Here is a 17,767-nt window from a genome sequence, read left to right on the forward strand (position 1 = left end):
CATCAATTAGTGACATGATTCAATGAGTTTGTGAACAAGTATTGATTGTATAAAGCACTAAATATATTTGACCCGTATAATTTTAGCCGGTCGGGACAAGTGGAGCAGGTCAATAAATGGTTACAATGGTAGTTTTTATTTTTTAAAAGTCTGGCTTAAAATAAAAAAAATAAAAATGTCAGCAAAATCTAATGGAAAAATCACGTAAGTTGGTTGAGTGATTTTATAAGTGAAATATTAAGAGTTGAGTGACTTTTCAGTTATAAAAGAAAAAGAGAGAGCGAAGTAGAGAACTATGCATGTCAAATGTCAATAGTTGGCATTTTGACTATGTTTTCATGTTGTCACAATCTAGTCAAATTTGAACTCTGAAGTAGTGAAGTCCCATAAATTTTGCAAGATTTTGTATATCATGGATTTTTATGTAGTTTCTAGGAAGCAAAAACTTTTGCATATTCTTAGCCTGGTTGAATACCTTTCTGCCAATAAAAAAAATTCAACAATTGCATCCGGTGGATAATCAATTAGTTTTTCTTTTTGTTTTTTGTTTTTTGTTTTTTGTTTTTTGTTTTTTGTTTTTTGTTTTTACAGAATTGAATCCATTACAATGTGGAGGATTATTAGCATTCCATGATACTTGTGTGTTAACCGCCCAAGAAATTCAGGCAACAACCACTTGGATCACAGAATATAAATAATATAGTAAGGTTTCCCCTTTTCACACCAAATACATAAAAACTACACAACCACTATCAGTGACAATGGCAAGGCTAGCTACTATATATTGTGATCATTCTCTTGCTTGTTTTAGCAACATCAGCAGATCATCCTTCTTGTAAATGTGAGCCTTCATGATTGTTTCAAAAGGAATAGTGCCCTGTTTGTCTTACATTAGAGGCAAACATCATCAATCGGACAAGCCATCAAACGCGTGCTGCGAAGGACTGAACAACATAGTGAATGTGATCAAATATAGCAAGAATCGCCCAGCTGTTTGCAAGTGTATACAGAGCGCACTTTCACGTATTCATTATGATCCCACTGCACTTGCTTCACAACTATGTCATATTAAGCGTTCATCTCTGCCGTATGTTGGCCCTAACACTAATTGTACAAGATATTTTCTTCATTCAATGGTTGTATACTAACTTCTAGTAAAGTAGTTCTGGGCTAAGTCAGCTCAAAGATACACTTAATATGGTGCGATATTAACATATAATAGTCGTTGAATCATGAATGATTCTAATTCCTTTTTTATATGTGGTGCAGGGGAATATGAATGTAGCGCTTGATGCAATAAATAAAGCATAAATAAATGGCAAATAATGATGCACGGAGCTGCATTCTCATAAAAAAAATTAAGAATAGAGATCCCTTTCTTCTATGTGGATATTTTATGTACTTGACTCTTAGTTTATATATGTGCAAATTTTTTTCTTTTTCTGTCGGTTTTAGTTTGAAATTTATGGTATACCCGTTGTTGCTCCCAAACGCACACGCAAGTATACGTGATCGTACAATTAATATAGAACTTTTAAGTCTAGATATTGATCCCACAAAGACTTAGATTCTACTGTTAAACTAATTCAAATTCGAATAAAACTATTCAAGAAAGTGAAAATCAAGGTGTTTGTTGTGACTAGACTAAAACTGAAAAGTAAACAATTTATGATGGGTGTTTTTGTGACTGAGAATAATTCGACAAAGATTGTAAGGTTTATCGGATAATGGAGAGTTCCAGGGTCATGGCTTTCGACAATGATCTTCTGACAATTCTACCTATCTTATTTCCTGGGTTACTAGTTGACCGGTTAATCATAATTTTATGATATTCTCTCGAACTACTCACAAGTCTATGGATGTTACTATAACGCATGTATCTCAATGGTCATCAGAGGTAACAAGAACGCATTTAATTCTCCGTATTTAACTAAGTAAGGTTAAAGAGTATATCTCTATCCTCATTAGCAAAGCGATAATATCGAACAAACTCTATTTATTCTTATTACGTACGTGAATTCCCTTTCTCAATTCCAATTCACGCACCACAGATGGTGTTCAACTATTGGCCAGATAATCAAACAACTAAGCACAAGAATAAATAAGCAACCCACAATATGGAAATTTAATTGATAGAAATTGTCGTCAAACCAACTATCATGTCTTTCGCCACAACCCCAGAATTAAGAAGTTTAGCTACTCATGATTCTATATGAAGAACAAGAATTCATGAAGAAGCTAGGGTTGAAAAGAAGAAAATAAAATAGTTCTAGAGAGAGAAAGTAGGATGACGGCTTACAAGTCTTAGAATAATCCCAGCACGTCATTAATAACAAGTAAAACATCTATTTATAGTTTAGGGTTATTAATATAACCAAATAGAAGGGTCCTAATCCTAGTTAAAATCGGACAAAACTGGGCCTTCTCGCGTTGGCCACGCGTCGCGGGTCCAACGTGAGGTCTTCAGTGACTTCAATTCATCAATTGTGCTGAGCCCGCGACGCGGCCTCAAGACGAATTTGTCAATATTCTACAACCGTGTTTTTTCATCACGGGGCTAACACCTGAATGGCACCCCGCGTTGGACCCGCGATGCGGGGCTGGCACATTTACTGCTTCCTTGTGTCTTCATCAGCTCCAAACTTCAGGCATCTTATCTCGTTACCTCATGTAAGCTTCATTTGTCCCAAAGTCGGCCAAAATTGTCCGGTTTTCCATCGTTTGTCCTCGTTATACCTGATTACACACAATACACCAACATAAGCGCAGATACAATGATTTCAACATATAATTGGCGATTAAAGGCTTAAGAACGAGAGGTAAAGTGACACTTAAACATAGATATTTGTGCCAAATATCAACCGCCTATATATGTCATGAAGAGAAACTAAGAAGCCTGATAGATAAAAACAAAAGAGAACGAGAACTGTCCATGCATTTTGTGGGTATAACGTTGACAAGATGATCATTAAATTCATCCCACTATGTGTTTTATTACATTGAATTATTGTCGTATCGAATTACTCCTACGAGGTATTACTAGTTGAAAAGTGCAAGTATGCCTGACTTGTAGCAAACTGAACACGCACATATAGCAGACTGTACGTAACTTGTCTTGTGGCTAGAAGATTAGTAGTAGGTAAAAATTTACCTACACTCAATGTGGGCATCAAGCCATAACCATGATTAAATGATTTAATAATGTGAGGAACATATTAATTGATCATGGTTAAGTAATATAAGTTTATATGCAAGCACATATAATGAATATATTAATTTGGTGTAAATATCATGTGCGATAAGTTTTTACCATTCTTCAAAGTTGTCCAAAACTTAAATTAGTTTAAAGAAGAAGAAAAAACTAGGTTCATGATGTCTTTGTCGGGTCTTATTAAGCACATGGCACCAAGTAACTTGTATATCTTAATTTACTAATTAATTTATAAATAAAAAATAATACTAAATGACGTTCATGGAACGGGTGATGATAAATGAAATTCCTTCATTTGAAAACAAGACAAATTAAAGGAGAAAATTTAGCGTTGACTAATTTTACAAATTTGTTATTAAAATTATGATGCTTATAAGCTTAGAAAAAAGATTATAAAGAGCAAGGTTGGTGTGACCGTTTGACGACCAATTGAAATTTATTGGCAGAAACGTTCATCAGATTGAAACCTAACATATTCATAATTAGATCAATAATATGCTATATATCCAATAAAACATCTTCTTTAGCTTCACGTAATCAATTTATTCAATAACCATGCATAAATACATCGTCGCTAATTCAATTAGAAGAATATTAACAGGACATTCTTTGTTTGTTTTTTCTTCTTTTTCTCATCTTGTGTAATTAATATTCCCTCCGGTTCAAAATAAGTGTCTACTTAGTTTTTTTTTTTTTTTTTTTGGTTCAAACTAAGTATCCACTTACATAATCAAGGAGGAATTAACATCATATTCCCAGATTTGCACCTATTTACTCAAGACAATAAATAGGCAAGAGAGTCTTATTAATTAAGGATAGTTTAGTCAAAATACTTATTTTTTTAGGAGTTATTGTTTTCTTAAGGAGTGTGAAAAGGCTAAGTAGACCCTTATTATGAATCGGATGGAGTAATAACTTAAACTAAAAGTCAAAAAGCTTGTTGAGGGTTTGTTGAATTCGAGTAAATAAAGTCATAGACATCCCATTTGGCCACCAAAAAATGGAAGCTTGCGTGAATTTCTTTCAGATCGTCTGCCATAACAAATATATATCCTTTATATAAATATCATCGGAAGTAGAGTTTTATTGATCAGAAGCTTGTTGAGTTTTTTTTTTTAAATGGAGGATCAAAAGAAGTACGTAGTTGAAGTTGAGAAAGCTAAAGAAGGCAGAGATGGAAGGCCATCAACAGGACCTGTTTATCGTAATGTATTAGCCAAAGATGGTTTCAGGCCTTTATCTCATGGACTTGAAAGTTGCTGGGATATTTTTTGGTTAGTCCATCACACTCCAAAACTTTATGCTCTTCGAAATTAAGTTATACATATTGATAACGTGAAGTTTTTACGTTGTTAATACTCCATTTGTTTCAATTTATGTGATATTTGTCACTTTTCGAGAGTCAATTGACTAAACTTTGAAGTTAAATTGGATTAAATTAATTCAATATTTTAAGATTAAAATTTATATATTTGAAAACTATATGAAATGTATTATAAGTTGCAACTTTTCTCATATCAATTTGATAAAAAAAATATATATTTTAAAATGTTGATCAAAAGTTTATATTATTTGAATCTCGAGAAGCGAAAAGTATCTTATAAATTGGAACAGAAGGAGTACAATTTAACCCGTGATAGTATTAGTAGGTCATATATAAAATTTATCATTGAAATCTATGTGTAATTATCTATAAGTCATTGCCTGATTAGAAATATATTTTTTATTCTGCCAGTGTATAAAATTTATTTTTAACTCTATTTGTTTCCTTTTAGTCGATAGATTTGATGAATATGAATGAACATTCTTCCAAAACCAATAGTTTCTGATGTGATTGGTAACTTTTTATGAGACTTATACAAAATTGATCTGTTATAAAATACTAGTTTGGTGACTTTCATAATACTTAACTAAAGTTAAGTAAAAAATTTTCGGTGTAATAAAATGAAAGTGGAGCGATCATCCAAATTAATGGAAAATTGAGTCCCTTTTAACTAAAATAGGAGCACAATAACATTACCCCCTCGGTCTCAAATTATTAGTGATTTTTTATTTTACACGCCACTTAAGAAATATTAATTAGAAGGAGTATTTGACTAATTTTACTCTTATTTATGTCAAAGTCATAATCTCTCCTCATTAAATGTTTACTATATCTATGTGTCATCTCAGTTAATGATAAAATTCTATTAAGGGTAAAATGGGAAAAAATAATTAATTGTGCCTTGAACTCCTAAAACGACAAATAATTTGAGACAACTATTTTTGATAAAATTCTATTAAGGGTAAAATGGGAAAAATAATTAATTGTGTCTTAAACTCTTAAAACGACAAATAATTTGAGATAACTATTTTTAATAACCACGATAAATAATTTAGAACGGAGGGAGTACCACATATAAAATTTATCTTTTTTTCTTATACTATTTTAGAATAAAGAATGAAATGTAGTGGATCAAAATCTGAAAAGTGGAATACATAGGATTTGTTTGAGAATTCCTAGAAGGGTCATTTGCACGATTCCCCTTCAAAGGCACTGGTATTTAATTTTGAGAAAATTTCAGAAATATACAAGTTGATCACTTACATTGTAAAAAAATAGCTTAAAATTTACAAAAAATAGCCCAAAATATATAAACATATACAGACACTTATTCCAACATATATAAAGGCAGAGAGAGAGAGAGAAAAAAAAAAAGTTTGGGTCATTTTTTGTGAGAATTAAAAACATGGGTCAATTTTGATAGCATTGTTCCCCCAATTAACATATAGTATAATTTTCTCTTTAATTTTTTCCCCTCAAATTATTGGTCTTTAATTTTTTTTTCCTTCGTCTAATACCCCGAGGTTTTGGGTTCGAACGCTCAGTAAAAAAAAAAAAGGAATATCGTAAGGCAGAGGTTTGTAGCAAAATCACGTCTATTTGAACAAAATTAAGTCTATTCAGGCAGAGGTTTGCCTTAAGGTAAATATTTATCCAAAATTAGGCCTTAAGGCAAACCTCTGCCTTAAGACCTAACTTTTCGGGTAAAGTTAGGCCTATTCAGGCAGAGGTTTGCCTTAATCTGCCTGAATAGGCCTAACTTTGCCTGAATAGGCGTAATGTTGTTACAAACTTCTACCTTGCGATATTTTTTTTTAATATTTGACTGAGCGGGGATTCAAAGCCGGAACCCATGAATTTTTAGGCGAAGGACAAAAATTAAAAATTTCAAATTTGAGAAGCAAAAAATAAAGACCAGTGCCTTCGATTCCGCACAAAAAAAATGTTCCTAGAATGCATTTGGGCTGGATATATCCAAGTGATATTAGGCCCACTAGCCTACTACTATCATTTTTAACTACCCTCAATTCCCGCGCGAAAAAGAAAAAAAAAGTCGTAACGGCATAATTTTAATTTTCCCCACCAATTCTCTGTTTGTTCAATTTTCCTAAAGTTGCCTCCTTAGTTTCCTCTTATTCGTTGTATAGCCAACAGAATCTTCCTTTCGCCATTATTCTCTGCAGTCACGTGCTATCAAAATATTTTTATTAGATGGATTAATCACAACAGCAACATACGCAGTGTAATCCCACAAGTGAGGTTTGGATTAATCCAGAACCTTTGTTTAGTTTAATTTAATTGTTTAAACCGTTTCATCTAAAAGCTTCACTTTTTTATTAGTTAACGAGCTGCTGTTGATGTAAATGTTACTTTTTATTTTTGGTGCAGTGAGTCTGTGAGAAAATTTCCAAATAACCGAATGTTAGGTGAGCGGGAAATGTACCACGGTCAGGTATATATATTGATCATTTTACTAATTTCAACCCACATTTTCATTTTAATTTATATAGAGGCTACATATCCCCACATGTGTTTCCTTGTTCTGCAACATCAAGAAAATTAGCAACTTGTCTTTTAATAAACTAATATTTATTCATGAATGACTTCTATGTTTTCATGTTTCAAGTAAGATAATGAACATTATGACTTGGTGTTAATAAGCTTTGCTTTGACCAAAAAAAAAAAGTGCAGATTTCCGTTTGGTTTTTTTAAGTACATTCCTTTTATTGTTGTTACTCATTTTCATCAATTGTCCATGGCTTTTTTTGTGTCTTTGTAGGCAGGTAAATACATTTGGTTAACTTACAGAGAAGTGTATGATCTAGTGTTAAAAGTTGGAGCTTCTATTCGTGTCTGCGGTGTTAAGCAAGTAAGCCTTTCATACTTTAAAGTTAAAGAGTGACACAGAGAACTTCATTCAATATAGAGATGGTGTGTGATTTTGAATTAATATTTAATAAGAAATTCTTGCAACTAGGAAAAAATAAAAACCGTGGTGAACACACGCTTTGTCAGTTAATTTTTTATTCAACTTCAGTTATTAAGATTATCAAGCCAAGCCACAATCCTTTTGTCTTGGTTCTTTAGAAAATCCAATTTACATATGATATCTCTTAACAAACTTAGCATACATTCTAATGACTTTTTATCTGATCACTTATATGCAGGGTGGAAAATGCGGTATATACGGCGCCAATTGCTCAAACTGGGTCATAAGCATGCAGGTATATATTTCAAATATACTTGAGTTTGTCCCAATACCTTGACTTATTCACTTCCAGTTTGTGTACGAGTGGTACCTCCTGCAATTCTGTCCAGGGGGATATTTCAAGAATAACTTGCCAATGACTGGAAAGGAAAACAGAAACAACATTGTTAATTTCATTACATATTAAATCTTTTTCAAATTCGAATTGGATAATTGTGTTGTCTCAGAAACGTTCTGTGTGATCATATGAAGTTTTTTTTTTTTTTTTTTTTTCATATAGTGATCAGCTTAGTACATGGTGTCCAATAAGCAAAGTAAGCAAAATGGTCTCTTTCTCTTATTGCAGGCCTGCAATGCTCATGGTCTTTATTGCGTCCCCTTATATGATACTCTAGGTAAGTGTGTCACCTCTCCAGACCTTCTCCCCTTTCCTTCCACGAGGAAAACACAAAGTTAAAGTAAAATGCTGAATTACTAAGAAAATCCTGAAAGAGGACCATATATTTTAGCATGAGTTAGCATGTTGGGAGTAATGTTTTTGGTGCATCTCGCAAATTGCATATATCTGGACATAGCATCACAGCTACAAGAAAGTATGTTACGGTTTTGAAACTATCTTAATATTGCTGACTTAATGGAGAAACCGTGATGGGAAATCTAAATAGTCAATTGATGCATAATGGTAAGGACTTGTTTGAGCAAGCCTGAATGCGTTATTTTTTGTGAGTCCTCACATATCAGCTCGCTTTCTGTCTAAAACTTTGGAATAGGTACACGCAAGATATAGTAGAAGAGAAGACACATTAGACATAGTTTGGTCTCTTTAAAGGACTTGGTGATTGTTTTAATTAGTTCAATAGGAGTCAGCATGCTCCGCGTCATTTTTGTCATATTTGGTTTATTCAGATCAGTCTAAACTAAACATAAAGAAGTAGTGAAAGAAATGCAAGAAGGGAATAATCATAGCTTGGGATGGGATAATTAATATTTTCATTTGCCATTCCAATATATAAATGTCCCCACTCATTATGGGAGCATTATTATGGCTTCAGGTGCTGGTGCAGTTGAGTATATCATTTGCCATGCAGAAGTTTCCATTGCTTTCGCAGAGGAAACTAAAATTTCTGAGGTAATAATGCTCTCACTATATCATGAAACTTTAAAATTTGATCAACTTCATTAGTCTACTTTTCTCCTTGCTTTTTTCTTCATATTCTTGTTACTTCTTTCTCTGCCTGAAGTTCACTCCATCCAGGAACTTACTGTTTACTTTTACTCACTTTAGGTGCTAAAAGCTTTTCCTAACGCTGGAAAGTTCCTGAAAAGTAAGTAACTACTGTTTTAACTTCTTATGATTAATTAGAGCAAAGATCAACCTAAAGGTGCTAAGTTTGTCACTCCTTTATGTAGCTCTTGTAAGCTTCAGTAAGGTCACACAGGAACAGAAAGACATGGCTGGAACTTTTGACTTGAAACTGTGTTCTTGGGATGAGTTCCTGTTGCTGGTAGGTTACTTGGAGCAATCATTACTGTCATGTCTTCCTCTTTTTTGTTGTCTATTGTAGAGAAACATTCTTCACTTGATGGAAGTCTTCTTGGATTTCTCACTGCCTAGCTCTTATGATTCTTCATTACTTTTGGTGATTTAGTAGTATATAAGTCACACAAGGAAGGTCTACTTTTCTCATACAAAATTTTTACTGAGTTACTGTCCTTTTTGTTCTAATTCAACGTTGAACTTTGAGTTATTTTTGTGCGAGCAACATGTTCCAATGGGGTCTGTCTTTTGTCTGAAATATCAGCAGTGTCGTGCCTGTACTTAGGAAAATGCTAGGGAATCAACCCTAGATCAGTTTCAACGGTAGTCCTGAATCCAATTCTGTTTTCTGGAACGTGCTAATCTTCTATTATAACTGGGAATAAATTCTATCCAAGGCAATTTCGCAGTCCATATTCTTATCTCACGGCATGTCTTTATATATCATCAACTTCTATTCCTCTTATGGTTATTGAGCTTCTGCATATATATCAGTTGTCAGCTAATAGAACGTTCCTAATACCTATTATTTGAACTAACCTTCCAAATACTAATTTATGCAACTTATTTCCATTTCTATTTTCTGTAGTTTATATTAATATGCAGTACTAATCTGCAGGGAATGCAAGAGAAGTTTGATCTTCCAGCAAAAAAGAAGACAGATATCTGTACAATCATGTACACAAGTGGAACAACTGGTGACCCAAAGGGAGTCATAATTTCTAATGAGAGCATTCTATCCCTTATATCTGGAGTGAACCACCATATGGAGACCGTGGGTGAAGAGGTAAAATTAATCGCCTTGTTCTGGTTTCAAAGGCAGTATAAAGTTATGAAGGCCTTCTAGTAATGTTTCAGTGTGTCGGTCACAATTTATGCGTGTAGAAGTTTCATATACATATGTAAACTGTACATACTATTACGTTTCAGCTGGGTTTTTTTTTTCTTCTTTCTATTCAACTTTTTCATGTTTCGTTTAGGCGTGTTCATTTACTAATCCCTCTGTGATATGCAGTTCACTGATAAGGATATATATTTATCGTACCTTCCTTTAGCGCACATATTTGATCGAGTCATTGAAGAATTATTCATTTCCAAAGGTGCCTCAGTAGGTTTTTGGCATAAGGTAAGTAAAGAACACGGTGGATTACTTTTGCTTCCAAATACTTGAAAATAATGATGCTTTATGAACGGAATCCTCAGGATGTTAAACAACTGATTGATGACATCAAAGAGTTGAAGCCAACAGTATTTTGCTCAGTTCCGCGTGTGCTGGACAGGATTTACTCAGGTGAAAGCTGCAAGCTAACAGAACTACAAGATGTTTTACTTTAGAAAAATAGCCATGACTACATGCTTTTTAACAGAAACTTTTTCTTCAACTACCATAGAAGATTGGAAATTTAATTGCTACACGAACGTCTCCTTTTTGCCTACTGCGAAGATGCTATCAGCTTATAATCTATATTCATAGTGACAGATTCTTGCATTGTTTTTGCACAATTCAACTAAGATTCTTAAATTGTTAACCTTTCAACTTTCAGGTTTGGTGCAGAAGATTTCGTCTGCTGGTTTCCTTAAACATAAACTGTTTAACTTTGCATATAACTAGTGAGTGCCCATTTGATTTTGTTTGCAAGGGAAAAAGAGATGCCATCTTTGAAACCCGCTTCCTTCTTTTCTTCTATACTATTTTCCTTATTGTGGAACAACCAGAATGATACTTAAATGGTAGAAGTCTTTTATGTTGATGACCTTTTCAGTTTGCTGTTATTACTTGAGTCCATGTCTCTGGTTATTAAGCCATCTGATACTCATGGAGGCCTTTGAGCTGTTAGGTCATCATCATGCTTATGATCTTTGCCACGTTAAATAAGTTTTTCGATTGCAGCATATATATACCTTTATTGCATATGTAAACACACAGAAATTTGCTTGTAAGAGTTAAAGTTAAATACATGTAGAGACTCCTTGCTGTGTAAAATTTTCAATGTGCATAAATACACCTCTCAGATAAGTTATGGCATATGTAACTCAAATACAATTTTTCAATGGATGTGTCGCGCTATATTAGAAATATTACTAAGAGTTATTTCATTTGTATAATGATAACGCACAAGAGCAGCGGATGTAGTTAAGGACTTTTGGCGCAAACCGTGTAGGTGTGATAAAAACATCCACTAAATAAGTACAAGCTTTAGAGTTTGAACCCAATAAATCAAATAGGCTGTGGTTGAATTCTGTACCTGATCTCATAATGTTCAAATCTTAGATCCGCCTCTAATGTACAACACATTTTTTGCAGCAAATTGGGTAACATGAGTAAAGGGTATAAGCATGCAGAGGCAGCTCCTATTTTTGACAAAATAATTTTCAACAAGGTAGGAAGCACTTGCCACTTTCTCAGCAGCTTCTTTTTTCATCCTTGTGTCCCCATCTTTTGGTGTACTGAAGGGATTTGCTAATGCCTTACGAAATGATTCCTAATTTAGGTGAAGGAGGGTTTAGGAGGAAACTTGCGTCTTATTCTATCAGGAGCGGCACCTCTCTCTTCTGCTGTTGAAACCTATTTACGAGTTGTAACATGTGCTAATGTTCTTCAAGGATATGGTACTCATTACTGTTTATCAGCATTTTCTACTTACCAACGATATTCCTAATTTATTTATGTAATCATTCTCTAGGTACTAGTAATTAAGTTATTATTTAAACAAAATAAGTATGAATAAGATGCTAAGTTTTCTCTGCAATTCGTTGAGTATCACTTTTTTTCTTTTTTCTCAAACTTGTCATCAGACAACAAACTTTTTCTGATTTTTATGGATATCAGTCAGCCAGAAGCCTGATAATTATTCCCTTTTGACCTTTCAGCAACCTGTATTTACATCAACAGCTTCTTTCAGGCCTAAGTCATAAAAGAGCTCAGATTTTCACTTACATACTAGTCTTTCCCTCTTTTAATCTTTTGCTGTTTAGTCAGAATAGAGACATGAACACATTCTTGAGCTTGGTAAATATATTTTTCACATAGCTGCTGATGAAGTCCTAAGTTGAAGACTAAGAAATGTTTTGACCTCTAACTTCTCCGTATGGGCTGTAGGTTTAACGGAGACCTGTGCAGGGTCATTTGTTGCAAGACCAGATGAACTGGCAATGGTTGGTACTGTTGGTCCTCCTTTGCCAATTATAGATGTGTGTCTAGAATCTGTTCCTGAAATGGGGTACGATGCCCTTGGAGATACCCCTCGTGGAGAGATATGCATAAGAGGGAAGTGCTTATTCTCAGGATACTATAAGCGCGAAGACCTCACCAAGGAGGTGTTGCTCGATGGATGGTTCCACACAGGTGTGACTGGACACATATCTGTGTTCTCAACCCAATTTCTTGGTTTTTGGATAGCTTTCCATTTTGCTTACTGTATAAACTTGCAACAGGTGATGTTGGTGAATGGCAGCCAGATGGGAGCATGAAAATTATTGACCGCAAGAAAAACATTTTCAAGCTCTCCCAAGGAGAATATGTTGCAGTTGAGAATCTGGAGGGCATTTATTCTCTTGCCTCTAGTGTGGATGCTGTATGTTTCTTTTATTTTACAGAGTCTTGAATATAACACTCATCCCCTTTAAGTTGTGTTCCTTCTGTCCTTCAATATTAAATGATCAGGTCCACTCTAGATATAGTTGTGTCGTCACATTTTATCTTGAAGATTTATTTTTGCTCATTTGTAACAGATATGGATCTACGGTAGTAGTTATGAGTCATTTCTTGTTGCCGTTGTGAATCCCAATATGGGCGCTCTTCAATCCTGGGCTGAGGAGAATGGAATGACTGGGGATTTTGCTACTATATGTGAGAGCCCAAAGGCAAAAGCATATATTCTATCAGAACTAACCAATATCGCGAAGGAAAAGAAGGTCATCCCTTATTCTGTATCTACATATATACAGTGAAGTTATTGTTTTATCCATATGTAGAAACTTTTAACTCTATACTGAATGTCTATGATTTATTATTTTTGGTTGATTGATATGTGATTCTGCTACAGCTGAAAGGCTTCGAATTTATAAAAGCTGTGCACCTTGACTATACACCATTTGATATGGAGCGTGAACTTCTAACCCCAACTCACAAGAAAAAGAGGGTCCAGTTTCTCAAATATTACCAGGTTTGCTAATCTGCCTCTTCCATTTTAGATTTAGGGTTTGCCCATATAGCGAAAAGTTGATTTCTTTCTACAATTGGGTCTGTTACCAAGAGTCTTGTTTTAAGTTGCAAGCATGTATCTTGTTTGCTGCTGACATAGAATTAACATGAAATTGCAGGACATTATTGATACATTGTACAAAAGCACAAAATAAACAACCAGACACCTTGATTTCATGTTCGAGCTGGAGAAACATAACTATATATATGATGTCAAACGCTACATGCAGTTTTATCTCAGCTCGTATTTATTAGTTGTAATTCATTCTTGATTGTACCTCATAAAAGTCCAATTATGTTACTTGCTATTTCTTCCACAATTGAATGTCTCAGAGGTCCTTTCATTTACTGGACACGGTCCATTTTTTCTTTTTCTTCCAAAGCTCAACTCACCAATTTGAGATTTGAGGAGTTTCCACATAATCTAACCTACAACATTACAAATAAAGATTTCTTAATTGTGAAACGTTAACCCGGGCATATAGTAGTCTCAGCTGTTCCTATTTTTTCGTATTGTGGTATATTAAGTGACCAATTTAAAAGCGTGTCCAGGAATGGACTTCAGAATTCAAATTTGACTAGACTGTGACACCATGTAAAATAGCCAAAAGTTATTGAAAGCCATAGTTCAGCATAGTAAAATTTTACAAGGCAGGTGCAGAATGCCTGTTATATTCAAGGCTTTTATTGTAACAAGATACAGCAGACTCTTTTATCAGACTCGTTTAGAAACCAAACTGCAGCAACTAAGGTCATAATGAGCCTCTTCCAATATTTCTGGTTAGACTGCCTACCTTTTGGCTTTAAGAGCTAAAATCAGGTTCAGCTGGCTTCTGAAGCAGTAAGGGACATAAGCTAGGAGATAATTTGGGACCCCTTGGTTGGTTGCGTCGTCGCAAGGCACGCAACGCGTTGGCAGCAAATCGTGATGCATAAATGGTAGCCCCAAGACTTGGTAAATTCGCATTCTCTTTTGCCAATACAACCTGAAGTCTATCTTCTTCCTCTCTCAAAGATTTCTCAAGCTCATGCTTGCAATGTCTGCGCCATGCTGCTTGTATAAAACAGCCTGCCCATGTCCTCCAGTGCTCTGAATAGAACCTGAAACAAAGCAGACTGAAATTGTTAAGGGCCTTCTCCAAAACTGATGGCTGTAGAACTTGTGTTTTGAAATTGAACAACATACTTGAAAATATGCCGAAGCTGCTTGCTATTAAGGCATCTAAATTGGGTGGCAACAAACTTGAGATCATCAGCTGTGAGAGCAAAAGCTTCCGCATCTGTAACAGCTTGTACTATTCTAGTAGAGGCGGGAAGACTCGGGGAAGTATGGGGGTCCAAAGCCCACGTAAGAAGCTCCTCTCCACAGAAATCACCAGCCTTGAGAGATGTAGAGTTGAAGAAGCCAGTTCTTCCACCATTGGTGGTTATAGTCAACACAGTACCTCTCATGAGAAAAAGCATTTCATTCACTGGATCTCCTTCTAGGATTATGAAGCTTTTCTCTGTGAAAAGAGCTGGTTTCAGTCGATCATACATTGCTTCCAGTAGCTGTTCATCCATCTTATCAAACATGGGAACCTGCATATAGAAGATTAAATAAGATCAACATGTTCCATAATGCAAGAAAGGCCATGATTAGGACAAAATTAGGCACTCACTCTTTTGACCAAAGACCAACAGAGATGACGCTTTATGTCTCTCCTCAAGTCTTTTGGAAGGTTAACAATTAGATAATCTTCATCAACACCTCTAGTTTCTTGCCATCTGTACTGCTCATACCTTCGAACACGCTCTCTGAGGTTGTCAGGAAGTTTTACGGTGAGACATCCAATATTCTGCATCCTGCCTTTTCAATCTCATCTCTTCTACTCGAACTGTCATAGACTTCAAATATTCCTGTAGCCAGCAACTAATGTAACATTAGTTGACCTCAGTTCTCCAATGTAAGAAGTTATCATCTTTTCTCTACTTTGGCAAAATGGAAACTCATAGCAAGATCTTGGGAAAACAAGGTGTTGAAGCATAGTAGGCAAGAGAGGCATAATAAAATCAGCGATTTGTATTTGATTTCTTGGTATCTTAGAAGCTAAGAGGAAGAGATTAAAGTCAAATGCATATCGATATCAAATATAATGCATGTGAAAATTTCACTTTAAAACAGATTGACTTTTTCTAGACTCTAAGGTAGAATAGGTGCTCCATGTGCACCTGCATGTTGCCAATTAGCAAGGAAAAGTGGAAAACAGAATCATCCCAACAATGCAGATGAAGATGGCAAAGAGAATTTCCCCTACGAAGTTGCTTGAGTTAAGGTCTTGGCCAAGAGAGCTGAAAAACAAAAGACAGAAGGATCTGCTTAGCTGAGACAAAGTTATCGAATGATTTCTAACAAAATCAAAACCAAAATAACAGGACAGAGGACCTTAAATTTCGCAGCCCCCACCAGAAGCAATAGAAGAGTTTGGACCAGAAGTTTCATTTTCCTACGATTTGGGACTGAAAAGCATCAAGAAATATCCCAAAATCAAACTCATTCTCTTTTATATCTTCCGGTTTCAGAAGAAGACAAGAAGAACTTAGAAATTGAGCATTTCCTTTTCCTCCTTGATTAAATATAAGTTGAATAAAACACATTTTGCAGTACGCTGACATGTTTCTCACCAGCAGTCATCTTGTCTTTCCACTGTGAACACGTACCAAAAGGCTCCTACTACCTGAGGTCAAACATTTGAAAACAAAAGGGGCATATAAACTACAATCTCCTGCTTGATTGAGGGATCAGTGTCTTAGTGGAATAGAACACGCAAGTCTAATTATCACAAAGAAGTATCTCTGATGAGTGATCCAAGAAAACATACATTACTGGCGAGCATGAATAAAAATAGGTTGAAAGCAGCTCCAGCCCATGCCGTTTCAGTAAAAAAGCCTGTTGTCCTTGTTACTTCCTTGTATAACAGATATATCCTAAGGATTCTTGGAACATATTGTGTGAAAATAACAATCTTCAATTGTTCTCCCGTCACCAGAGAAATGGGGAGATTCATGTTAGGAGCGATGATATGATAGATATAGCAAAGATCAGTGACTGATCGCAGAATAGAAATAGGGATCTTTAATGTGGGATCCAAATCAAGGCACTTCCTCTCGTTATCTATGACAGGAATGTAGAAGAACAATGGATCCAGGGCCACTGAAATTACACAAGCCAAGACAAATATTTTGTTCCAGACCCGAAGAAATGACCCCTGAGGATCAAGAATTTTCTTTCTTGATGATTCCGATACTTCTTTAGGGAGTGGAAGAACAGCTAGAGAAGGAATGCACAGTGATTTTCTTAAGCTACTTACTCTTTCTGAACCCCTGTCGAATACTCATCCATGAGGTGATTGATGGTTTTCTGAATGAAAAAAACACGTTATCTGACTGATTAAAAGATGATCTTTCTGACTTGCAGTCCTCAAATCTGAGTAGAACATGTCACATTAGATAGAATAAGATTACTGCGAAACACGGATATTTCTATTTGTCTAAATATAAGTCTGAATTTGTTTCAAAATTTGACGTTTAAAAAAACACAAGGAGCATCTATTACTTTTTTTCCAAACTCACCCCTGGTGCTTCAATTAGTGGAGTGTTAATTAAGTGAAACGTTTAAGAGAGATAAAGGATAATTTAAATTATTACTCTTGTGATTAAGACAATTGAACATCGTTCTATTGATTACGTTTGACTAGACACGGATTTTTAGAAATAAAGATAGACTTTCAAATCTTGTGGTTCTAAATCAAAAATATGTATAATATAATAAAATATTCTTTGAATCTTGTGATTATAAACTTGACATGTAAGATATTTGAATTGTGAACTTACTAAATAGAAAAAGAGGCGGACATAACTAAAATAAGACAATTTTTTTTTATTTAACAACAAACGCCCAAGGTGGACGAATACAACAACAATAAGTTGTACGAAAGGCAACTGAAATTGTACTCTAAGCTGGGACTAACATGTGTACATTTTAGAAGTTTAACATTAATACTACCGCTTGTGTGTTTACTTTTTAAGTCCCCACGTATAGCAGTGTCTCAATTATCCTTTCATTTCCTTCATTTGGCATATACTACCTATGTCTCAATTTAAGTGTCTACGTTTGACTAGACACAGAGTTTAAGAAATAAAGATAGACTTTCAAATCTTGTGGTTCTAAATTAAAAATGTGTATAATATAATAAAATATCCTTTGAATCTTGTGATTATAAACTAGACATGTAGGATATTTG

General features: G+C 34.8%; 1 protein-coding gene and 1 pseudogene across 1 annotated transcript; one reads left to right on the forward strand and one right to left on the reverse strand.

The window, feature by feature from the left end:
- The first annotated feature begins 4,216 nt into the window (after window positions 1-4,216).
- On the forward strand, window positions 4,217-13,832 carry LOC132645461 (long chain acyl-CoA synthetase 4-like). Its single transcript, XM_060362456.1, has 19 exons — window positions 4,217-4,485; window positions 6,924-6,987; window positions 7,315-7,404; window positions 7,703-7,759; window positions 8,090-8,138; window positions 8,796-8,872; window positions 9,029-9,068; window positions 9,154-9,248; window positions 9,900-10,067; window positions 10,296-10,406; window positions 10,484-10,571; window positions 10,825-10,891; window positions 11,586-11,661; window positions 11,773-11,890; window positions 12,381-12,626; window positions 12,716-12,855; window positions 13,013-13,195; window positions 13,327-13,446; window positions 13,604-13,832. The coding sequence occupies exons 1-19, from the start codon at window positions 4,331-4,333 to the stop codon at window positions 13,637-13,639; spliced, it is 1,980 nt and encodes a 659-aa protein (XP_060218439.1). The 5' UTR covers window positions 4,217-4,330; the 3' UTR covers window positions 13,640-13,832.
- Window positions 13,833-14,078: 246 nt separating this feature from the next.
- On the reverse strand, window positions 14,079-17,056 carry LOC132645462 (cyclic nucleotide-gated ion channel 1-like; annotated as a pseudogene).
- Between the last annotated feature and the right edge of the window lie 711 nt (window positions 17,057-17,767).

Source organism: Lycium barbarum, chromosome 6, assembly GCF_019175385.1.
Source record: "Lycium barbarum isolate Lr01 chromosome 6, ASM1917538v2, whole genome shotgun sequence".
Taxonomy (NCBI): Eukaryota; Viridiplantae; Streptophyta; class Magnoliopsida; order Solanales; family Solanaceae; genus Lycium; species Lycium barbarum.

What these genes read in the sequence shown, in the direction of transcription:
- LOC132645461 (XM_060362456.1), top strand. Translation starts at nt 4,331, where the DNA reads ATGGAGGATCAAAAGAAGTACGTAGTTGAAGTTGAGAAAGCTAAAGAA. An exon ending in AGGAAACTAAAATTTCTGAG is followed by an intron (nt 8,873 to 9,028) that starts GTAATAATGCTC and finishes TACTCACTTTAG; the next exon opens with GTGCTAAAAGCTTTTCCTAA. An exon ending in CGATGGATGGTTCCACACAG is followed by an intron (nt 12,627 to 12,715) that starts GTGTGACTGGAC and finishes AACTTGCAACAG; the next exon opens with GTGATGTTGGTGAATGGCAG.